At 37.3% G+C, this 26197-nt stretch overlaps 2 protein-coding genes across 2 annotated transcripts; one reads left to right on the top strand and one right to left on the bottom strand.

Moving 5' to 3' along the window:
* Nucleotides 1-315: 315 nt before the first annotated feature.
* LOC149008144 (alpha-soluble NSF attachment protein-like) lies at nt 316-16716 on the bottom strand. Its single transcript, XM_089164635.1, has 9 exons — nt 16442-16716; nt 14496-14545; nt 14339-14411; nt 13204-13283; nt 12230-12381; nt 5150-5309; nt 5010-5057; nt 4507-4587; nt 316-648 (listed from the first exon to the last, which is right to left on the bottom strand). The coding sequence occupies exons 1-9, from the start codon at nt 16584-16586 to the stop codon at nt 568-570; spliced, it is 870 nt and encodes a 289-aa protein (XP_089020761.1). The 5' UTR covers nt 16587-16716; the 3' UTR covers nt 316-567.
* A 5392-nt stretch (nt 16717-22108) lies between these two features.
* Nucleotides 22109-25669, top strand: LOC149008143 (amino acid transporter AVT6C-like). The gene is made up of 5 exons (XM_089164549.1): nt 22109-22561; nt 23908-24060; nt 24414-24617; nt 24752-25223; nt 25311-25669. Exons 1-5 carry the CDS (start codon nt 22177-22179, stop codon nt 25432-25434), a joined length of 1338 nt encoding a protein of 445 aa, XP_089020675.1. The 5' UTR covers nt 22109-22176; the 3' UTR covers nt 25435-25669.
* Nucleotides 25670-26197: the final 528 nt, after the last annotated feature.

Genomic DNA, 26197 nt, shown 5'->3' with positions numbered 1-26197 from the left:
TAGGATAAAAAGAAATTTTATGATGTTTCACTTCAAGGTCCAAGTGTGGCAAATGAAAAGAGCACATACCCAGACTGGTAAAGAAATTTTCAGTATATTTGGCAACTAAAAATTTAAGATAGATCTTTACTACCCTTTACAAATCCAATGGTGTTGGTTGCATTAAATTGAATAAACAGATCGGCTACAAAACGTTTTAGTGACTAACATTTTCTCCCCCAAACGTGGATAGTCATTATGTTTTATGTTTTTTTTTGTTATATTGAATTGTTCATAAATTAGCATTTCTTTTCTATTCTATAGAACAGAAAAAACGGAGGGATGAGCACAATAATTTCAGCAACATCAAGGTCCAAACCATTACCACGCGAAACATAGGAGTTACACAAAATGGTAATAAAAAAGCCGACATGAAAAGCAGGATCAATAGCATACACACTCCAAGGACGACCAAACTATAAGATGTAGGGTGTCAGGGACAGTGATCAATCGCAAAGACAATGTTGTTAAACATAATGCAATCACACGATATAAACTAAAAACCTTAAGGTGCTAGAGGAACTATCTTCAAGTAAGATCATCCTCTTCCATTTCCTTGGCCTTCACAGCTTGCTTCACTCTCAAAAGAAGTGTAGTTTTCCAAGCATCCTAGACAGCAACAGATTCAAGAAAAGAATTATTCAAAAGAGGATAAACCTATATACACCAATAAGACTAAATCATAGTCCTCTTTCTGCCAAGAAAGGAAAAAAGCAAAGGTAGATAGACAAGGGATCAACAGGAGCGATTAAAGATTAAACACAACTGTAGAAATATCATATATTCCACCAACTTCATATCAGGTACCATACAATTCCAGCATACAATTCCAGAAAGGCTTGGCTGCTAAGTATTCATGGCTGACTACTCTACTTGGGTTGTGTAGAAAAACCGGTCTCCAACAATCTATTAAACTGAGACACAACCTACGTGCCAAGTTTAGTATTCACCGTTCTGATCATCATCTGAATACTAACTTGCTGGCGCCTTGGTTGCACAGGCAGATGCCTAGGACACCTTCCTCGCCTAATTGATTTTGCCTAGTATTTCAACCTTCTCCAAAACCTTGGTTCACCTAGTGCCTTGACAACTAAGCAGCTTGACACTCGCCACATCCTGCACTACACTTTTGAGTGTGTTTGTTGAATAAATATATTTGCCATAGCTTTAATGACAATCTTTCAATGTCGGCACTAAGGGCAAGTTAGACTATTTACTTCAAAGTCATTGTTGCTTGATCAAAAAGCCAAAGGAGTATAAAATCGTTAAAAAGAAGAAAAAAGATGAGAGAAAAGTGAGGAGCTCTTGCATCAATTCACTCACCTACCATTATTATGTGATAAACCATTAACCATCACATAGAAGGCAAAAAGAAGGTGGCTTAGCATTTAATTGGACCAGGAGAGGTTTTTCAAAAGAAGAGCAGAGAAAGAAGATTGGCCTTGTGTGTCCATAACTCAAAATAGGTGACCTAATGGCTGGCACCCAATTAGACAAGACCAATAGAGCGTAAAAAAGTAAAGAAGTTGAAGGATGCCAGCTATGATTGTGCAGGTGAGAAGAAAAGTATCCAGACTGGTTGGCCAACATTGTCCCCATAAAGAAAAAGAATGGGCAGATCCAAGTCTGTATTGACTTTCGAAATTTTATAGGGCTTCTCAAAAATGTTCAGTCAGGCCATCATTGAAAGGTTGCCCCAGCCAGCAGTGATCCAAAGCATCATCAAAATGATTTGACATCATACAATTGTTGACGTCCCTGTTGGACTCGGCAAGGGCAAGGGACAAGGTATCCGTGAACCGGTGAAAGTCTTCAAGAACATTTAAATCACCAACAATCATCCAGGGAATAGAAAGTGACTGAGCAATAGCATGCTTTTTCTCCCAAGGCAACCAGACATATCCCATACTTATCGTTCCCACCAGCCGGCTGATGGAAATACTGACTACCAAAGATATTCGTGTTACACATAGAGTTGCCCCTACCTGCCAGTGTGTGGATAGAAAGGGCGGGCAAAGTTCGAAGGGATGGATGTCTGAGCAGTTGAAAGAGTTGGTCTTGAAAACCTAAGTATTAATAGGAATACCGGGGGGTTTGAATCCCTCTGATTTCAAGGTAATTAAATTCTCTAAATTTGAACCAAATATAAAGAGTCAGACCAAGGGTACTAAAGCAGAGAAGGAAGAGTATATAGATTGACTCTGTGTGTGGGTGGTGTGCCATGCCTAAGGGTATAGGACACCGATACGGAGGCCCTGCTCAGACTCCCTTCACAGAGTCCTGAGCCAAACGCTTGGTAGTTCTTATCCCTTGAGAGGAGTCCCTAACAAATCCCCCAAAGGTCCAGCCACCAGATTCATATGGACTACTGGGAAGTGTGCAATGATCTTCTTAAGGCATCTGTCTAGAAGTGGTCAAGGGACTTGTTCCAGTAGAGGAATGTGGAACAAGGATTCTCACAAGTATAGAACAGAATGCCTCTTTGCTTGGTCTCTTCCTAAGCGCTGCCCTCCTGGAAATAGGGGCCCCAACTGGACAAGCAAAATGGGGCCTTAGATTTATGAGTGCTCTTTGAAGTAGCCAACCCTGCATTATAGAGGAAAGCACTGCCTGCATTTAGGGAGCTCAAAGGGCTTCTTCAACAAGCCAGTAGTGATCTCACTTTCGAAAGAGTTTTGACGTGGTTTGTCTACACTCTGTAGAATGAGCGTGCACATGGGGAGACCTAGCCACAGGGTTTGCATATGCTTGTTGGTTGAGAAGAGAGATGTATCACACAACTGTGTATGTAAAATTGGTAAAATGGTTAGTACAAACCAATCAGGTCCGGAAGGATCAAGGATGAGGGCAGTGATGATGACAACTCATTTTACTAGAAACTAATAAAGGTACTGAAAACAAAGACAAAAACTTACTTTCAAGTCCTTCAATTGTGATAAAATGGGACTTCTGATTTCCATAAAAATTTATTTGATAGTAATGACAGGATTACTAAAGGAAAAGCGCCAAGGAAGAGACAATTATATCTTCAAAAGGAATAAACCAAATAGTATAGCAAAAGAAGAATGAGAAAAGCGTTAACTTCTGATGATGAATCTGAAGATGGATCAGGAGACTATTGATAATGAGGCTCTATTTTACGGCCTTTGAAGAAATGGAGAATGGCCGAAGGAAGGTAGAATCATCCTCAGATGCAAGACAAAAGTGAACTTGGAAGCCAAACTCATATCTGCCACTCAAGAATTAAAGAGGGAAAGAAGAAAAGGACCCCACCCCAGGGGCGGCATGGGTTTGAGGCAGCAGCAAGCACTCTGCAAAAGCTCGAGGAGCAACAGCAGTGGGTTCTTCAGTTGAATGAACAAGCTTAAGAGGTCAGGAAAGTAATAGATGATCTTGAACTCAGCTTTCAAAGAATTCTACAGAATTTAAGAGGACAGAATCAGAAGACTTAGCCTAGAACTCAGCAGGAACAACCTGTCATGCTCAGTAAGTTTGACAAGTTTGAAATGAGAATCAACTGATCAGAACATTAATGCAGTCACACCTCCTCAGATGCATCCAAGCAGTAGTAAGATCAATCAGATCCTCGGGGGCTCAATTACCAACTCATGTCATGTTTGATCTTAGCTTTTAAAGTGGTCACCAAAAAATGCCAAAGCTAAAGGCAAGTGAGCAAACTAACATTTTCCAAAGGATTAAATGGCAAGAAAACTCAAGAACCCAAAGCACAGGTGAGCACAAGAGACCAAATGAAGAACGTTGTGTGAGCTAAGGTGGTAGAACCAGTCAGAAGGGTTTATCAAGCTTTAACCTTGAAGACAAGCCATGCAAGCAATACAAAGCACAACAAGGTAGGGAAGTGGACAAATCCAGCTTCACTCTGGTTGCACATCAAAGAATGTAACTATGTGAGAAATACCTTTTATGGATTTAGCTTCCTGAGTCTATCCATAAATTGATAAAATTTTAGCAGCCAGCAGGTGCCTACTTGGTTCCATGTAATCTAATTCTTATTCCTCAATCCCTGAAACTGGGGGATCCTAAATTACTCTTCACTGTACAGTGTACACCAGCAGTGTTATGACATCCTAAATTAAGATACTATTAAGTCGACCAAAATATGCCTTTTATGTTAAATCTAAAAATAGTTTTCACATGAAAATTCTAGAATCCAACTTGAAGAGAATAAAACAAAAACGAATGCAGTATCCGCATACCTAAATTATTTTGTGATTCCTAGACTTATGCTTATCAACAAAATTCAATTTACAATACCAGGTAAGGGTCAACATATATGCCAGACTGAACCCAATTGGGCCCATTGAACTGCAAATTTTAACCAGAACTCAGACTCCTTCATTTTCCTTTCGCACCTCACCCACCCCGAGGGCATGCCCGGACACATGGAACCAGGAGAGAGAAAGAGCTACTAAACAAACTGAAATGCAGTGAAATTAAGAGATATACCAGCGGTGTCATGCTGTCAAATTCCTTAATCACGTCAGTGAATCTTGCCACATCCTCATCATCAATTGCAGCAGAAAGATCCTGCCAAAAGACCATAAGTTTCAGTATAACGTTCTACTGAGACCATGAGTAAGTACACAGTATAACATATTACAGCAACCGCAAGACAAAACTCCGAGGAATTTGTCAATAATGACAAGACAGTGCAGTTTCATTGCTTGAAATCAATACAATGCAAGAAAAAGAAATGGAGGGGAATTGAAGTGCTTAATGAGTATTTTCTACTACAAACTAGCAACTAATTCCAAACCAAACCCACAAATAACTTAAAATCTGAAGCCTATCTAAAACTTGGATTAAATTACATAGGTCCTTTATTTTATTTTAATTTTCCTTTGAACATACAATTTTAGATCAATATATTTCTAATATTAAAAGAGTAGTAAACAATAAAATTTTTGGGGCATATGAAGCTCAAGTCCAGCTATACAGCCAACGCTTACAGATAACAGCTTGTATTCCCGTGTTCCTGGAAAAGTAGGGTCCAATTCCTGCACAAGAAGTTGTAACATTTAGATTAACCACGGCAGTGTGGCTCATTAAGCATAAAGTTCAGCTAGTCAAATAAGAGACAAAATTGGACCTGATATCGCTCCAATGCATTGTTTATGGCTACAGGATCACCTTTACAAAGTTGGCAAATCCCAGCATTAAGGAGATACCCCTTAACACTGTACTTCAAAAGATTGTTGTTCATTGACTGGCGTGCTATATCTTCATAAATCACTATTGCCTTCTGATATCTGCAAAAAGTACAAGCACAAGTAAGCAGAAGATGAGTGCTGAGAAGCAAAAGAAGATCTGCAAGACATGTACTTTATTAGTGAGAATAATGAGTGAAAACACCACAACACTGTCAGACAAGAAACAAAGAAATGTAAAAACACAATCCTATCAAGAGGCTCTCCTAACCTATAGTTATGCCCACGAAGCTGCCGTACAAGGTTTTGGTGAAATTCCCCCCAACATACCAAAGTATTTCGGTTTCACAAAGGGTTGAAAGAAACCCAATCTATACTCAGAAATGATCAAGTTTTGACTGTAATTTCAGTTCAAAAATATTACTTTGGCTTGAGTTTAAACACCAGATTCATTCATTTCACCTAGTTTTGACTCAGAAGCTTACAAAACCAAAATTTTGTTTTCACTTGGCCAAATCATCATTATACAAGGTTACAGCAAGTAATTGTGCAGCAGAGAAACAATATTGAAGTGATAATTTGCTGTATGTTGGAAGATTTGTGCAAGACTCATAGCAGGTAGAAGTGACAATTTGCTGTACATCACTTTTCCAAAAAACTAATTTAAAAACAAATAAAAAGGACAGGTACTTGGTGGTTGGCAATCAATTTTTAGCTATACACCATGACAAAACCATACATCATGGTGGCATAATTCATACTTGGTCTAAGACCCTTTTTACTCTTTAAGTAAGAAAAAAATGTTTTTGTGCAAACAAACTTGTATAATAAGCAGTTAATACTTAGTGTATGGAGAAAATATTATATACCTTCGACACCATTGGCTGAACTATGGCCTCACAGGACCCCCTCAAGGGTGTTGAGGGCATGGTGGGAAATCTTGCGAGATATCTTGGTTTTTTCATAAACCGAGACGAGATCAAGGTTGACATCAGCAAAATGGGATATCTTGCTTCGAGATCTCGCCATATCTCGTTGGAACTCTCAATTTTTGCCCCATTTTTTGCAGATTTCAGCCAAAGTTTCACTTGCAACTACTCTTAGCACATCTACTTGTCTTATGAACTTATGTGTTAAGGACTTATATAGAACTTCTAACGGTTGTATACTTTTATCATTCTATTCTCGAAAGTCAAGATTGTAATACTCATATGGATGGAATCTTGATGACATTTAAGTTATTTGATGTATTTGATACACTTGATTTTCATTTATATGCCTTAATGGTTTTATATTACATTTTGTATTATCTTGCATTCTCTAATCCTACAGCATTAATGGTTTTATATTACATGTTATATAACCTTGCATTCTCTAATTCTACAGCATTTCGGTTTCACACTATGGGTAGACTTAGAAATCATATTTAGGGCTGTTGTCTCACAAATCCAAGGCCATTAGTATGTTCAAAAGGCCTTAAATAGGCTAAATACCAAGTTTTAGCCCATTTGGGAACCTAAAACCCACCAAGATGGGCTACCGAGTTGACGCCCAAAAAATGGCATATCTCAACCGAGATCTCGCCAAGATGGTTGAGATCTCGGTTTTTCATGGTAGCGAGATCTCGCTCGAGAGTGAGATCTTCTACCATGGTTGAGGGTTTTGGTTTGAACATTAAATATTTCAATTCCTATGGAAGGCTTTGGGCATTTCTTACACCACACTTGACATGTCCACTTTTGTGATATGGTTGAAGGATAACCTAATTACACAGTAGCAACAACATTCTGCTTGTGAGGCATGAAAGGATATCAAATTTGCATTTCAAGCAATGGATACTTTGTAATCTAGTATTTACTCCTTGTCTGCTTAATTGAAATTGCAATAAAACTAGGCCCAATCTTTTCCTTTAGCCGAATTAAAGAATGTGATTCTATTGCATACATTGTGCAAATATATTGTAGACATTGTGCATATCTCAGCATCTTTTGTGAATCAGGTAGTGACTACTTTCCAGGAAAGGGGGCGATGGAATACACTATTGTGGTAGCCGAAACGGCAGATTCACCTGCTACATTAATACCTAGCTATACAGGAGCCACTTCGGCTGAATATTTTATGCATTGTGAACGACATACTTCAATCATTTATGATGATCCCTCCAAACAAGCACAAGCTTATCGCCAAATGTCTCTTCTATTACGAAGACCTCCGGGTCATGAAGCTTATCTAAGAGATGATTTTTATTTGGCATTCACACCTTTTGGAAAGTGCAGCTAAATATGTTCTCGTTTAGGTGAAGGAAGTATGACCACCTAACCACAGTTTAGACTCAATCAAGGGACGTTTCGGCTTATATTCGTACTAATGTAATTTCCATTACTGATGGACAAATATTCTTAGCCTCTGACCTATTCAATGTTGGAATCCGACCAGGCTATTAATGTGGGTAAGTCCATATCTAGAGTAGGATCTGCAGCTCAAATTAAAAGCCATGAAATAGGTAGCTGGAAAATTAAAATTGGAACAACTCAATTTGCAAAGTTAGAAGCCTTTGCACAATTCACTTCTGATCTCGATAAAGCTACTTAGAATCAATTGGCAAGAGGTCAAGATGCACAATGAAGGTCATATCCATACTATTTTGCACTTCTCGACAAATATAATCTCTTTCACTATTCTAAGTGGTTTTTATATTTTGGGTAATGAAAAACTTGTCATTCTGTAGCTTTTCCTATTCTTTTATTAAGCAATTTATGTATCGGATTTCACTCGCCCCATGGTTGGTAATTAATGTTTGGCTCTATCTCCAAAGATTTGGGATTTGCTCATAATGATCAAACTATATATGGTCTTGTTTCTACTTTGCCAGTTATTCTAAATACAATTTTTAAGTAGTAGATCTTTCATTATTTAAACCGTCCATCTTCGTCACTTTTAGTGAATGAAAGAACAAAAAAGGTCCACCATCATTATCATTAATCTGATCAAAATCTTTCTTCCTTTGTACGTAAAGTATTAAATATCTTATGCACTCTTTATCTTTCTAGCCACACAAGGTATTCTTCCTATATTCTAGGAAAACTCTTCTAGTACAATACCAGAATTGTGGATAGGGAACTATCCTAGCAACCTACCTAATTTATTGTAGTAATTTTCGTGATCAATGATTGTACCATGTTGAAAACCGGTATAGTTTTTTATTCAAAACCATCGAGGGTTTGAATCCCTCTCTCTCCTTTTGCTCTGAATGGCTTGGATATCTCACCTAGCCGAGCTAGTTCCTGAATAATCTCATTTTTCAATTATTCAACCATTTCATTTTACCGAGTTCAATGTTAGCCAGATTAGTCAACATTTATATGTTTCGATGCAACAAGAAGATCTTATTTGTAACAAGTAGTTTTGTTGGTTGGTTAATTGGTCACATTTTATTCATGAAATGGGTTGGATTGGTATTATTCTGGATATGCCAAAATCATTTCATCAAATCAAATGTACTTATTCAATCTAAGGAGGAGGGGGGGGGGGCGGGACCGCAAGATTAAGAATCAAGGAGAGACGACGGGGGCAATGGACGGGCAGTATCGCAGGCGGGATACACGCTAAGAAGGACCTTGTGTCCGATAGCGAAGTAGTACCGTGAGGAAGGGTGAAAAGAACCCCCATCGGGGAGTGAAATAGAACATGAAACCGTAAGCTCCCAAGAAGTGGGAGGAGACCAAGGCTCTGACCGGGTGCCTGTTGAAGAATGAGTCGGCGATGAAAGATTCCATTGAATCAAATTTGTTCCATGAAACTAAGAAATAGTGAGAATTCCTTATCTCTTTTAATTTGAAGATCTAGGATTTGAATTGATGTCCTTTTATTGATTCCTCCTAAAGATTTCATTTCAATTGGAATTTGGTTATTCACGATGTACGATGATCCCTGTTAAGCATCCATGGCTGAATGGTTAAAGCGCCCAACTTATAATTGGTAAATTCGTAGGTTCAATTCTTGTTAGATGCATGCCAATGGGAACATTCAATAAGTCTATTGATATATCATGGTTCAAGCCTTAAAAATGGTGGTCTCTACTACTCCTTTTCCAATGGATGTAGCGAAGAAATAGAATTGGAGTCCACATAGATATGAACTTTAGTGAGAGTGATACCGATTACTAGTAATCCAGTAATCCAGTAATCTTTGGATTATTGGGATTATTGCCCAATCGATTGATAATCTATCTTTCAATGAAAAAAGACTCTCTTATGGGAATGGAAACAAGAAACAAGAGATCCTTTTTCTCGAAATATGGACGATTGGAAGCACTACATCTAGGAATCAACAACATGAAAATTTTGTTAGAAATTACTCCTTTCCTTATCGGATCAGGACTAACAAGAATGGTTGGGATAACAAATATCCATCTCATTTGTACTTTGGATACCTGTATAACCATCAAAGACTGTTGAAGTGACTAATTCCTCGAAATAAGAGGCGTTTGGAAATCCATTTCAAATGCATATTCCATTTTTGCACAGTAGGGTTATGATAATCCACGAGAAGTGACTGCGCATATTGTATGTGCCAAATATTTAGTAAATAACCCCTTGGATATTGAGGTTCCACAAGCGGTACTTCATGATACTGTATTTGAAGCAGTTGTTCAAATCCCTTATGATATGCAACTAAAACAAGTTCTTGCTAATGGTAAAAGGAGGCCTTTGAATGTAGGGTCTGTTCCTATATTACCTGAGGGATTCGAATTAGCTCCTCCCGAACCATTGTTTTTGACTTTTTGTAACAAACCATGAATGATCCATGACTTATGATATGGTTTACCATTTGACTCTACTAAATCTGATGAGTATTTAAGTTATATTAGTTTAATTATTTGGATTCTAAAATTAAACATTGTATAAAATTGGCCATTAAAGAATGTATGGCACATATACTAACAACTAAGGGTTCGAAATTAAACTAACATTTCGAGGATTTTTGTTTTCTAATCTTAAGGGTTCTACTATGTTTGGGCCCAAAAATAGTATGCACTGAAAGCTCCTCGGCCTAATTTTCCAATTGTCCCTCTTAACCAAACAACCAGAACTTGCAACCCGAAAAAAAGGAAAGAAAAAGAATGAATAGCTTTCAATTGAATTTTAGTCTTGGTTGAAACTTGTTTGTGCAAAATGGTAGAATGATATGGCAATTCTGACCATTGAATAAAAGAAATAGGCAATGTACTGTCCAGACTGGCCATATTGCAGATATCAGATCCAAAATCAATCATCTAACCCCTCCCCTAATATTTTTTTGGTCTGACCCCTCCCCTAATCATATGTGCTTTTTCACTTCAGATGCACCCTCTTTTGGATTTCAAAGCTTCATTTCCCACTTAGCCAATTCTGACTGGAGATGAACTTGATGTAAGCAAGAGATTTTAGGGTTTATAATAGTGGGCTTGGGCCATAGAGGCAGTTAGTCTACCAGGTCTTCATCAATGCCCTAGCTCTTTACTTATGGCGGGGGGGGGGGGGGGGAATTGCCCAAGCCCTTTTAATTTGCTTCTAGATATTACACAATAATAATATTATCAGGCTGTCCAGTCTTCCACATTGAACGTCCAAATGACCCTACCAGTTGAATCAGTCAATTCATTTACCAGTCAATAATATTCTAAAATACCAGTCCCTGGGGCTGGTAAGATTTGCAGACTTCGATTCATGTTCCTGTTGATTCAGGTTGAACCCATTTGAGAACCCAGACCTCGCATTTGGTCTAGTTTAAGGATTTAACTTATTCTAGTTTGGGATTACCATGTAATCTTTTATTTAATTGGGTAGGTTAAGTATGTGATAATTTAGCGGGATTAGTTTCTTAGAAAGATTGAGTTTCCAAACTGGAATGGGTTTCTTCTTTTATCTATATGGATGTATCAATATACCCCCCAAACTTTAGTCCAGTTCTCAGTCTGGATTCCCAAATAAGTTCAACCTGGTTCAAACAGGAATCTACATAAAAATCTGCCAATTTTACCAACCCCAAGGACTGGATGTCCTTAGAAGACTTTGACTGTCCAATAAATTGACTGATTCAAATGATCCAGTAGGTGATAGCTTTGTAGGATTTAGTTGCCTAAATGTTTGAGGTCCAAACTGGAACAGTTTCCTTCTGTTGTCTATATGCATGTAATAACATACCTTACTTACGGGATTTAGATTTAGCTGGGATTCTTTTATTTATATGCACGTGACCTAATAAATTGAGTTTGTTGTTCTACAATCTGTGTATTCTAGGCTAGGTCCCTCCCTTCTGTTCTCTTGAAACTTCAAATCGATCGGGTTCCTAATTGGATAATTTTCACACTTGTAAACCACCATACTTTTTTGCTGGCTTCTGGGGGCACAAAAGGAAGAATAAGAGTTCTATTTCTCATTATGTACCCTTTTTGCTATTTCCAATATTCCCTTTTGCCCTTAGTCCCGTTGACCCTTATTTTATTTTCATTCCAAGTGAGCCTTCTGCATTTATTTACTAATCACCTTTATATCCCTTCCCCTGTTAACCACCATGAACCCTAAAAGATTCTGTTTAAATACAATACTGCCACTGCGTGTTTAATTTTTGGTTTAATCACTTGGGGGGTCAATAAATGATCCAACCAGGGTTTCTTGGACTCGAGATTGGTTCAGAGTGCTGTGCCAAGTGTTTGATGGTTCAAATGGTGAGAACGCCTAGTTCCAAGGTAAGAAAAAAATATTTAGTACTATGTAACAACATGAAAATATTCACATAATGTAGCAACATGAACCTCAATTAGGGGACGTACACTACGTGTGTCTGAAGGTAATTCAGTATTTAATGATGCATGAATAAAGATACATTTAATTTAATATATAAAAACAAAAGGAGAGGATATCAAACATAGGAAAGAGTTCCTGGAAAAGGTAAAGAGATCCATATTTTCACATTGCAACAAGTTCCTTAAGAAAGATGACATTATCAAAGCTAATTTGTACTACATGAAGGGGACTTACTGTTCCATTTGTGCAGCAAATTGGGCAATTTTTTGTTTGCACTGGTTGGCAGATGTTGTTGCTTCTTCACTTTCAAACAAATCGACAGCTTGCTCATAAAAAACAATAGCCTGCTCGAAGTCTTGCTCTTGTTCATAGAGCTCTCCAATTTCCTGCACATCAGAATGTAAGGCCAAGACATCAGCAGGTTTTGTAACTGATTCAACTGCATCCCCATTTACTCCCCCCCTTAAACTGGCACAGAAAAGGTTGCATTCCAATATAACACTTCTTCATCAGCTATTGTATCATATAAAAGAAGATACAATAAATACCAAATCATCCAGGCATGTAGTTGTCGATGGTGGATTCCTGGTTTCATTTCTTTCTTTATTCCTACAAAGAAAAATTTAACTCCATTCTAGCCACTAATGGGATGTTAAGGGATCAAGTTCCATGATACTAAGATATATAGTGAGATGATAGACCTAGCTAAGTAAATCGGGATTTAACTGTTAGATTGTTTCAGTTTCATAGTAGTTATGTTTCAGTTTCCTATCATATTAAGGATCTACGCTTGTCAAGGTAAGAATTGCTAAAAGTTGTGTTTTTCCTTGTAATGATATTACATGCTTTCTATATACAATGACATAACAACATAAGGCTGGTAAAATAGACCATCTTCAGTTGCCACCCCCCTCCCTCTCTTTCTCTCTACACTTGCTGGTACACATTACAGATATCAGGTTTTTGGCACATGTATCATTTCTATAAAGGTACAATTTCATCACAGACCAGAGAAATTCTTCAAAGGAAGCTATGAAAATAGTAAATGTATTCCAAGTATTAATGTCTAAGCATTAGAAATACGGATGGGTTCTGAACACAGCCAGGATCCTAACTAAAAAGCACCTGCCCAACCACCAAACCACCCCCCCCCCAAAAAAAAAAAAAAAAGAAGAGAAAAACACTAAGAGACATTATTGTATAATTACCTTGCAATGTCTAGCAGCAATGTTAAACCTTCCAATTTCCTTGAAAAGGTTGACAGCCTTAGTCAGGCATGATATGGCCTCTGTAAAACACCAAACACAGAGTTTAGCAAGAATCAGAAGACCTTCTGGCTGGAAGTGATCAAACCTAGCTTGCATAAGGTAAAAATGCAAAATAACTAAGATAGAGGTGAAAATTTGTCCTTTTAGATCCACAAAAGTAACTCTTTCCTCAAGTAGAATTAGAGATTTCACTGAAACCAAATGGATAAAATGGCAATGAGCCAATAAAAAAGATAAAAACAGAGAGGACAAATTAGTTAAAAGTTAAAGGGGTACACCCTTTTATTAAATTAAGTCCGAGAACAGGATATAAATGGCATCACTCTAAGTCATGAGTCAGTATCATGTATATCTGAAGAAGCAACTCATCATGAAGATAGGAATCATTAGATGACAACTTCAAATAGCAACAATAAAATCCAAAAATAGTGCACGAGTTATAATAAAAAAATCCACATGAACTGAGGAAATTTTGTAGTTTCACGCCATGAAGATGACAAAGAATAAAAAAGTTACAAGGGGCAGAATTGAAGCCAACTCTAAAAGGACAATCAACTCCAGACACTACGAAAAACTAAATAGGCTCAGAGTACAGGAGATTTCCACTTCTTCTTTCTAATACATTGTTTATAACATATTAAAGAGAATCATTATGCAATCAATGAGACCTCTTTATATACCACCTAAAGTTAACATCAGAATGAGTATTGATGCCAGCTCCTTGAAATAACCTGGGTCTGTTCTAAGGGAACATAACCATAAAACGTTCAGGCCATATCATCATATTTGAGTAGCTGACCTGACGTTGAATTAATGTCTCTCTTTCTCTCTCATTCTCAGATGTGATCATTTTCTATTAATGTAACAATTTTTTACGTCAAAAGACTTTTCATCCTTCAATCTAACCTTGGCATAAAGCTAAAGATGACCAAATTTATGGAAAGAGATAACAACAATGTGTTTCAAACATAAGGGGAAAATAAAACTTAGATGAGCAAAAAATATTTCTTAAGTAAAAAACAAAAACTTGCACAGCCTAAGAAATTATACTCATGTGTCAAGAGGAAAAATCAACCTTTCGGTGAGGTTTTATTGTAACATTTTGCAGCATCAACATAGCTTGAAGCAGCCTCATGCTTGCTATCTGACTGAAAAGAGGATTATTGATAAGAGTCAGAATGGATCATCAAATATAAATTTAAGTCTTTAAGCAACAATAAGTACATCAATACCTTCAAATGACAATCTGCAACTTTGATGTAGACAGCTCCACCTTTATCCCCTGCAAGACCAATTTATCAAAGGTGTTAGCAGGCACATAATATGAAGTTGTTGTGTTTCTAATAATTTTCTAACAATTATCTAATTCAACATATTTAGAAAAAAAATCGATTGTTTGGATATTTCAAATCAGTGCTATTAAAATTTAAACCCCAGCAGCAGAACATCTCATCACATAAGCACTGCCTAGATATCCAGGCTTGCATCTACCTCAGCCTCACTGAATCAGGTTGCACTTAGACCCCCATTTACCACATAGTTCCCTAGGAAAAACCTTGGCGTTAGTTATCAGATCTAGGATATACCAACTTCCAGCTAGTTCATCAATTCCATCCTACCAGGGTCATATTGCCATATCCTTTCTCTAAGATTGAAAGATAGCATAGCACCTGTGCTTGAATCCCTACCGTCATCCAATAAAAGGTGGGGGGGGGGGGGAGACTTAGGAGAAAGATCTCACCATTTAGATAATCTTGAGAAGTAAAACAGAAACTAGTTGAATGAAGATCATCTTCAAATTTGGAAGGAGACCATCTTCCAGCGCTATGGGTGTTGATTTTACGATTTTTTTTAGGGGGGGGGGGGGGGTAAGGAAAACTGATTAGAATTTTTGGAGCTTAATTATTTTCTCTTGATGTAAATGTCAATCTAATAAAATTTTGGTGTTATTCTGAGTTGTCAATTCTGACACCATTATTAGTTTGAAAGTTTTCTTCTATTTCTAGAATTCTACTCTGGGTTTTGCTTTAATTTTTCATTTACTCTAACGTGATAATTTTTTTGGCACCAAGCCTCGTACATTTTGCATGGCTTTAATGTCAATAGACTTTTCAAGTCAAATAGTGAGAGGACATAGATTCATGACAGTATTCCATATTTCACGCTTCCTATGATAAAAAATTAAATGTTATTTCTTTACTGAACGAGAAAAATCTGCACACATATGCAAACCAACCTTTCCTAAGTTGGCATTTTCTTCTTTCAAAGGCAGAAGCATCAATAATATGAGATGATGCTTCCGTCCAAAGAGACAAGGCAAAGCCAATAGAAAAATGAAATTGAGAAACCGTAGTGCTACCACTAAGACATGTACTTAAAGCAAATACTTTGCTTATCTGACTTGTCATCCATTTTATAGCTGTTCATTAGTATAATAGTTAGTTCATCCAAATCCTCCATTTCTGAACAATATTGATCATGTAACAGTGGATAATTTAGACTCCTCATTACATTTTTTGAATTTTAATAATTGACAAGAAATATGATGTAAAATATTTACACTTCAATGGAATGCAATCAAACCAACCAACCACCACTCCCCAGTTGTTTAAAGACAAGTACTTCAGCGAAAACTTTGCTTATCCAACTTGTCAATATTTTTAGCTGTCCAATAGTACAATCAGTCAGTTCATCCATTCCTCCATTTCTTAGCAATATTGATATGTAACAACAATAATTCAGACTCCTCATAGATTTTTCGAATTTAAACAACTGACAATAAATATGATATAAAAAGTTTTCACTTCAATAGATACAGACAGATAACTGTATCTGAAAAAAGAACAAAAATTTTAAATCCAAATCACAAAATTAAACCCTACATGCATCTGCCCCAAAGTTTATCATCGAACAGGGTCAACTCCACCAACAAGAAAAATAAAATTTTCAGAAAGATCATGGATTGTTCAACAAACATCTAATCCGGCAACCAATTCTAAGCTTCTGTATAAAAAAAAAAATGAATTCACAACCCTAGACAACATTAGACAAACAGATGAAGGAAACGAGCGATGATTACGTGATAGCACATTAAGAAATTCGTGTTTACAAATCGCGAAGAATCTAAGAGAAACACAATACATAAAAAACGGATTGAATTCAAGAATAAAGAAATTACATGCTTTAGCAAGCTTGTAAGAAGACGCAGCCTTCTCGTACAATTCTGCTGCGTCTTCGTACTTGGAACCACCAAACAAGTTCCAACCAGTGAGTTTCTTCTCAGCTTTCTTCTCGAATTCTTCTCCTCTAGCAGCATCCGACATTTTCCGATTATTCTGAGCTCCGAAGCGTCGCACTTACGAAAAATAGATGTGTGAGAGAGAGAAGTGCGATCGAAGGAATCAAGCCAAAGGATCAGGAGAAATGCGATCCCTTTATAAGAGGAAGGATACGATGTAAAGAAACTTCCTTTATTTTATTTTTCATTTAATTTCTCTTTCTTTATCCAGTGTGAAGTGAAAAGAGGCTTCTTTACCAAAAAAAAATTTTTAAAAAAAAAAAGAAAAAAAAAAAGGAAAAGCCCCATCAACATTTTTGGGAGTCCGGATCAGCTATCCGTCCGGAGAGTACTCTATGCTCCCCAATGGCTTTACCACCATAAATATAAGGGGAACTTAGGGATTGGGTGAATGGATCTTTTTTTTATTTTATTTTATTATTTTTTACTTGTGGATCCCATAGGATTTGTGGTGGTAAAGTCGTCAGGGAGCACAGAGTGCTCTCCTGACGGGATGATGATCCGAATTCCATTTTTGGGTACTACCATTTGAATTTAGATCCTCTCCACTTAGCATGCCCATATAGCCATATGACCACACTTAAGGGTGAGTAGTAGTGTAAGTCCCACGCTTACATGTTTTTTTTTTTTTTGGTAAACCCCACGCTTACATGGTTGGATGGAGAGGATCTGAACTTGGATCCTTTACCATGATCAAACTATTTTCTGATCTGGTACATTTGGCTGCTGGTTAGTTCCATGTGCCAAAATTACTAGTTTTGATTTTGAAGTCTACATTGTAACCTAAAGCTCATATTGGGTTCATCAAAGGGTTATGGACTTATGGTAATCATCATCACCTTTTAGTGAAGATGTCACATATTCGACTCTTCGTGATGGTGCATGTAATAGTCCCCATCCCCTAATATAAAACAACCAGTTTCAAAAACACCCATATTGGGTGGGGTTGGAAAATCATGCTTGACTTTAATTGATAATGAATCAATTGTATCTTGCTGATAAATGCCTCAAGGCTATAAAGTTCGAATCTCGTTTGGGCAAAGGGGCAAAGCCTGCTATATATTAAAGTAGTATAAAGTTCTCTCTGAGATGGTACAGAATGCACACAAAGCCTATCATGAATGGTGGCTTCAAAAATAGCCCACCAGCAGCTCAACATAGAAGGGATACTCAACTACTCTGTAATGATCAACCATCCTGGTCTCCTCCACCAACAAACATAAACTCGGATGCATCTCTAAATACTAAGCATAAAAAATAAGGGTTGGTCTTGATTATTAGAGATTCTAATTGCTGAATAATTACAGCTATCTTAGAGTCCATTCATTTCACATCAACCTTGGTTGGAGAACTCTTAGTGATTCGATTGGGCCTTCTATATTATCTTGGATCTGAGGTTCATCCGGGCCAGCTTACGCGAACCACTACATCTTCAAGGGGAGCTTATATATAATTAATATAGAAGGGGCTTCGCCTTTGGCCTCAAGGGAATTCGAATTTTGACTTCCTATGTGAAAGTGTTGGTCTTTTGCCAACTGAGCCACCCTTGTGGTTTGGAATTATCTACTCTTGATGTTAAGATTCAAGGAAATGCGATTTGGACTACAAACAAAAATGAATGCCATTTTTGTCAAAGTTAATAAAAAAAAAAAAATGAGAAAGATTAATAAGGACATAAAATTTTAAAATGATGAAGTGGTCTTTCTTGTTGCTCATTTGTTACAAGAATTTCGTGTTTGGCAGTTGGTCAAATGGTTAATGTTGAACGGTTGTTCATAAGTTCTAATCCTAGAAATAGTTTCTTTGAGATTTTTGTATATATCCAAGCTTGCCCAAATACTACTAAATATCCTCGTGAAAATAAACATAAATTTGAATATATTTTTCTTTCTCTAAATCCTACTAATGCAGGAACCTTGTACACTAAATATACATATTTGTTCATATTTTAAGTGTTCACTTAGAGATTAATTTGTTAGAGATAATGGGACCATCAAATAACAAATAATGTTGAAAAGTAAAACTATTAGATTGTCATTTTACAATTTGTTACTTTTGATAAATTGACAAACTTTAACCATGATTAAACACTTTTCTTTATTATTATTTTAAAAAACATAGATGAGACATTTATTGAGTTTTATTTGTTTATTTTGTTGGAAACACATGAAGAGGTTTCCAACTTTTTGTTGTTTTTTTCCCTTGAAGTTACTTATCAAAACATATTAAAGAAGAGATGTTAAGGTTATAAAGACCCAACAATTAAGAGTTGAGAATCTTTCAATACTTCTTATTTGTACTCGTCCTTGTGAACAAAGGTTTTTTTTTTTTTTTTTTTTGTAGGTGGGTAGAAAAGATGAAACATTCATTAATGGGGCAAAGGCCCAAGGGAAAACATAATACAATTCAAGTAATCAAGGGGTGGAATATAGCCACTCAATCCGAGTCCGGATCAGCTCCCCCGACGGGAGCCCCCCCTGCCCCGCTTCCCCGACCACAAATATCAGTGGGGCCACGGGAAAACGACTTTTGGGAAAAACACTTTTTTTTTTTCACCAGTGGGACCCACTAGTACTTGTGGTCAAGGAAGCCATGGGGGAGCACTCTCTGCTCCCCCGACGGGGAGAAGATCCGGATTCACTCAATCCTAGAGGGAGAGGTGAGGGCCTTTCGAGCTAGGGAATGAACAAGATTCCAAGATGGGGGTCTTGGGAATCAAGGAGTTTAACAAGAGTTTCACAATCTAAGAATAACATTACTCTTCTAACTCCATAATGAGAACATTCAAGTAGTGCCAACCAGATTGCCATTGCTTCTCCAACAATTGCTTCAGCTGCTATTGCCGATTCAGAGAAGGCTGTATTAAAAGCACTTGTTTGATCATGAATGACAAACGCAATACCACCCACATCACCACCCAGAGGTACGCAACATCACAGAAGACTTTATAATCATCAGCTATCAACACTTCTTGAATAGAACAACTTGCAATCTATTGTTGTTGACATGATGACGGATTTCCACCATATCACTGGGCATCGAATTGAGTTGACTGAAGAAATTCTACACATCTTCTGGGCTTTAGCAATTACATCCTCTAGGCGCCATGATTCCCTACCAAAGATCTGATCATTTCTTGCAATCCATAGATACCAACATAGGTATCAGGCTAATGGTTTGTTTCTTTGTAGCTTTAGAAGGGAAGTCCAACCTACATAGTGACTCCATCCAACATCTAATAGAAGGTGATTGTTCATTAGGGACAAGGAAGGATAGAGAACTACCAAACCACACTACCTTGGCAAATTGACAGCCCAACATGATATGATCCAATGACTAAATTGCAGTTTCAGTTGAGATCCCGAAAGTCTTCACTGTGAGGCAATCACTTATAATTCAAAATACCAATTTGTTCACCATTCCCTACTTCCCACATTAATCCATCATCGAGGACTTCATGACCCACTAGAGCACTCTTCCAAGCCCATGAGGTATGTTCCCAACTTTTTTTTGATGAAGTCCGACGAGGGGTAATAAATGCCCTTCATAAATTATAATGCAAACTGATAGAATAAGATATTAGTTTCTAGATATCTTGTACTATAAACACGAGTTTTGAGGATAGCAAAGTTTATAAGTAGTTAATAAGAATCCCCAATGATGGAGGTGGTATACCTCTTATAGAAGTTTTACAAAGAGTCTTATACTTATCAGCCTCTAGATTTAGGATTTGTTATACATTAAATTTACTGAATCCTTATCACAACAAGATACAATTAGTACACAACTCTCTTGAATTTAAAATTTGAAACATTTTTTATCCTTGTCATTTTTTAAAGACAATTCCAAGCTTCCTTTTCCTTTCTTTTCTTCAAAGCGCATCTACATTAATGTAGTTGCTAGTGTCTTGCCTTAGTATGCTTGCTACCCTTGTGCTACTGCTCTCCCTTCCATATTTCCAAAATTCTAAATGAACCCTTGATACTTCATTAATCACCTCTTGAGCCTTCCATCGACGGCGGCCTCTTATCCAATCATTTCTGAGTCCGGATCTGCAACCCCGTTGGGGAGCACTTTGTGCTCCCCGACGGCTTACCACCACAAAAAACAGGGGGGGCCAGGGTGGTGATGGGAGGGTTTTTCTGTTTTTTTTTTTTTTTTTATTTTTTTTATTTTTAATATTTTTCAGGAGGTGATGATCTGAATTCATCATTTCTAGCCCTTCAAAGTCCAAGCCACAAAGGAAACTAGACTGAGGTTCTTATCCACTTTCCTACTCTCTCCCTTGCTAGCATCTTCCAACCTCTCACCCAATCAGCCTGAGAGCCCAAGGATGAGCTTCTTCAAAATCTTTGCATATTTATATTTATTTTTTTATTATTCCAACCTATGATTTATTGTCGTCTCGTTTGCCTTTCTTAACCCTATGCCCCATTACATGTGAGACTCGTGTTTTTTCCTTTCTCATATTAAAAACGCCCTAATATTTTAATTGATAACAAATGAAATCATAGCTCATTATAGGCTTGATTTTAAATCCCTACTTGTTGATAAATAAAGTAAATAAAGATGAAGGATGCTTGACTACTGAACCTTGTAATAGACCAATGATAGACATTTTACCATCAAAGAAGGGTGAGATTGGTTTAAGGAGCACAACTTTGTCAAGAAAAGTCCTTGATTAATTATGGAATTAGATTTAAGTAAAATTGACGACTTTACAGACAAAATGATCTATGAAGAGTGAAGCAATGGGTGTTGTAGAGGAAGTTGGAGTAAAAGAAGATCTCTTGGAGGGATAATTTTGTTGTCGTGTAAATTAGGGACTTGGGTCCTTTGCATTGCGACATACTCAACAACCACCGGTACACTTGAGGAATCTTAACCATATGAAAGACCCACACCTAAATTAGACAACATGTTATTGTCCCTTTGTATCCATGACAACCAAATTAAAGTTTACAACTTTACATTCTTGTGCCCCATCATAGGCTAAACAAAGTCAACAAACACCTCAAGCACAACCATCCATTTGAGTCTAAATCTTCTATCTGTCCCGGTATAGGTTTGTGCTCCCTTCATACCTCTTCACCATATATTAAAAGATGATCCACAAAAAATCCTACTGTAGGTTTTACCCATCTAACCATCTTTATTATGTCAGAATTTAAATGTGAGCCCCATTTCTTAATATGTAGGAATGGAACAAAGACCTCTACCGATTGGACTAAGTCCATCCTTCCATCTACATACATCCCAGCGATGCATTCTCACTTAAAATGGCATGTACAGCATCATATTAATCAATCCATCCTTCCGTCTACATACATCCAAAGAAACATTATCACTTAAAACCGCACGTGCAGCTTAATATTATCATATTCATTAACTCCTTTAATGCTTGCGTCCCCACCACCCTAAAAAAAAAATCCTTCATAAGAAATTAATTTTCGGTTTGAAATTACCATGCTAACCTTTCCCTGTTCATTGTTCCCGTATAGATGTGAACTTGTCTCTCAGAAATGTCAGTTCAGGAATCCAGCGAGACCAGCAAAGCTTCAAAATCCTTTACATATAAAAGAGAATCGACACAAACAGCTTCTTCATCTTTCAGAATGTTAGAAGATGAGAAACACGCGCCGCTTCTGCCTGAGCTTAATTCTCCGGTGCTGGAGAGTAAGAAATTTTCCAGCAACGGTGTCGCTTCGGTCCCCGGCGCAGTGTTCAATGTGTCGACGACCATAATCGGAGCTGGAATTATGTCGATTCCTGCAACTCTTAAGGTTTTAGGCGTTTTTCCAGCGATCTCTCTTGTAGTGATCGTCGCTATCCTCTGCGACTTCTCCGTCGATTTCTTACTGAGGTTCAAAAATGCCGGCAATTCTACGACATATGCCGGTCTCATGGGTGAGGCTTTCGGGAGATTTGGATCATTCGCTCTGCAGATTTGTGTCTTGATCACCACTGTCGGTTCTTTGATCATTTATCTCATTATAATCGGTAAGTAATCTGTTTTGAGCATTCAAGTTTCGCTTATGTTGAATTATCGTTCGAACTGCAGCTTTACGTGTTAGTTATCCATCGATCAGAATCAAATAGTTGTGTTTTTTTATTACCGAATACCGTTGTTCTGCGCTCTGAACATCACTGAGTTCAGATTCTTCGTGACTTCGTGAATCGATCTCTTTCGCTTTCTCCGTAGAGTTCTGTTTGAAGACGCCTTTTGGCTGGTATAGCTATGCGCTAGCGGCTGAGCTGATAAACTTCAACATGCGTATTATCGTTTGTGGATAAGTATCATCTACAGTATTCTGACTTTAATATGCTGGCGTGATGCACGTTGGGCTATTTTTTATTAAGAACCGAATTATTATTATTATTATTATTATTATTTTTGGAGAAGGGTTGTTTTAACTATTTTGTATGAAACTGGATTATCTGCCTCAAGGGAGCACACCTGACAGCTATTTGACTATAAATTTTGGGGGACCCAGGCTTAAGGTGATGGTTTTTTTTTTAAATAAATATTTTAAATATTATTTTTTACTTGTAAGCCCTACATAGTTTGTAATTGTAAAGCAATCTGGGTGCTACTCATCGGGTAGATGATCCACATTCTTTGTATATGCCCTCGAGGAGATAAAAGTTGTGGATTTTATTTTTATTTTTTTCATCATCAAATCAATCATAGCAATTGGGGCCCACAAGCCCAACGGAGAGGGTGGAATGTGGCCCCAAGTAGAGGGTGCAATGTATGGTAGGGACGGAGGTTCGAATTCATGATCTTCTTGCACTTATTATCTCTATACAGAATGCTGCCACCACTATGCTAGAATCACATTCATAGAATTCTTGATTTCACGGTGTATTGGTTCATTAAAAAAACAAAAGAAAGAAAGAAGAAGAGTACCATGAGATATTAGTCTTTCTTAACTAAACCAGTCTTTCTGAACTAAACCAATTTTTTGGCTTAAAAAAGTTGAGTCAGTTAGGATCTTACTTGTGGACTTTCCTCTTAATATGTGATAGAAAAGTATGAAAGAAACATACACCTCTACTTGTCAGGGTAGAAACCATGCACTCCGAATATGTTAGGTTCAAAGAACATTTAAAATTTACACCATGATCTGTACAATTATGTAGGGATTGCTGGAATGAGCTGTTGGGTGTACTTAATCATTAAACAAAGGGTTAAGAATCAAGATGAAAATATAAATTCTATATGCTTTTGTAATTTTGAGGGGATTTTTTTTCTATAAAAAATATAATAATCATTGGGAGCCATAATCAAGAAATAGCTTGTGAATCTTTTCATCTTTACCATTTGGTCCATTTTCTTAATGTAGGTGATGTACTGTCGGGGAGCCAAACCGACGGATTAATTCATTTTGGTCTTCTCCAAGAATGGTTTGGTATTCGATGGTGGAACACACGTGAGCTGGCAATTCTTTTCACTGTACTTTTTGTCATGCTTCCTCTAACATTGGTGCGCCATGTAGGTCAGTGAAAGTTATCTTTTGTAGTACTACTTTCTTTTTCCTTTTCAGTATCCATTTCCTCTTATTTTGAAGATCGTTTTCCGTCATTGTGAATGAAGAAAATCTAAGTGTTGGGTGTCATAACTCCTGTTGTGTCTTGTTTTGTTATCTGTAATCTCATAGTAATGTAGAGTTTGGATCTCTATCCTCATAGAGAGGAAAATTTTCAATTCTAGAGATACCCTATTGATTAAGCTTCTCAAATGTATTTTAGCGCCACAATTATGATTGGAGATTATTGATCTCAAGTTTCCTTTTCAGCTAAACCATAAGATTCTCACCCCTTGTTTTGTTGTGCGTTGTGGTTTCTCCAGAGTCGCTGCGGTTTACTTCAGCCCTCTCAGTTCTTCTCGCTGTTGTGTTTGTTTGCATTTTATCAGTAATGGCTGTAATAGCTCTTTGGGAAGGAAAAACAGAGAGTCCAAGACAGCTACCCGATCTAGCCAGTCAATCATCTTTCTTTCAGCTTTTCACTGCTGTTCCAGTCGTGGTAACAGCTTTCACCTTCCACTTCAATGGTAATATTTGGATTTCTGTTTCCTAATAATTCAAGCATCCTAGCCTGTTTTGTGTAAGATTTCATCATTTATTAATGAATGCCATCGCTTCCTGATTCTTATTTCAAGCCATGTTTACATTTCCATGAATGCAGTTCATCCAATTGCAGCCGAGCTACCCAGTACTTCCAAGATGGTCTCAGCAGTGAGAATCTCACTTCTACTGTGCTCAGCAATCTACATTGCTGTTGGCTTCTTTGGTTACCTACTGTTTGGTGATTCCATCATGTCTGACATACTAGTTAATTTTGACACAGATTCTGGTTCATCTGTGGGCAAGTTACTTAATGACTCAATTCGGCTTAGTTATGCACTTCATTTAGTATTAGTTTTCCCACTACTAATCTTCTCTCTTAGGGCCAACGTCCACGAGCTCTTCACCAAATCATCCAAAACAGCTGCATCTGATTTAGATACCACCCGATTTATCTCTCTCACCTGCTGCCTTGTGGGTTTCGTTTACATCATAGCAATAGCAGTCCCAAACATATGGTACTTTTTTCAGTTCATGGGATCAACATCAGCAGCCTGCCTAACATTCATTTTCCCAGGTGCCATTGCCTTGAGGTACAATTTCCAGAACATCAGATTAACAACAAGTATGTGAATTACTAACCTAATCTTGTCTTAACTCACCATTATTATTTTGCGCAGAGATGTTTATGGGATTTCCACAAGAAAAGACAGAATATTGGCAGCTCTGATGATAACCTTGGCAGTAATTACAAGCTCTATTGCCATTTTCTCCAATGTAATTAGTATGACAAATAAATCATAATTATCTTCTTTTCCTTCACTGTACACTGGTCAAAGCTTCCAGATCTGTATAAACTGCCCAAGTGAAAAATGTGTCTTTAGAACTACAATGTTCCCCTGTGCTCTAGCTCTACAAACAATTAAAAGGAAAGAAGGGAAAAAATTGATAACTCTAGACAAGACATCTTAAAAAATGTGTGGCGTTAAAATTGAGCAGTAATGTAATTACTACGATGCTTCTACAAGGTGTTGATGGGCATGACATGCCAGAGGAACCAGCTTCCTGCATTCATCAAATGAAATAAGAAAACGCTGTTAGCAAGCCCATATGCATGATTATCACATGTCAGAGAAGCATGATAGACTCTTATAGTCGTATCCCCAGCTGGTAAAGCATGTCAAATTTTCAGTGATGTAGTTCATGGAACCAACACCAATGCCATTGCCAGGGATACTAAAACTGTATGCATTGGCCATAAAAGGGCAACAAGTAGTCAACAAAATTTGTTTTTCCACTGAAAATAGAGATGGATATCCATACCAATGTACTGCTAGATCATGTAAGTTTTCATTTTTCCTTTCAATCGTCCATCTAAGCATAAATCTTAACTCATATATTTTAATATGTTGTTCTCCATAGTATGGCCAGTCCAGCAATTATCCTAAAATGTTTCTTAACTAAAAGGGAGTAGGGGGATGGTCTCATAACATAATAATCCTGAAGAATGCCTCCACTTCACCCACCTTGCTCTCTGTCCATTAGCACTATCTTCTTCTGTTACCTA

This window comes from Hakea prostrata, chromosome 8 (genome assembly GCF_041222555.1).
Source record: "Hakea prostrata isolate BN-2017 chromosome 8, UWA_Hpros_2, whole genome shotgun sequence".
Taxonomy (NCBI): Eukaryota; Viridiplantae; Streptophyta; class Magnoliopsida; order Proteales; family Proteaceae; genus Hakea; species Hakea prostrata.
Note: the sequence above shows the minus strand (reverse complement) of the source record. Positions and strands in the feature narration are given on the sequence as shown.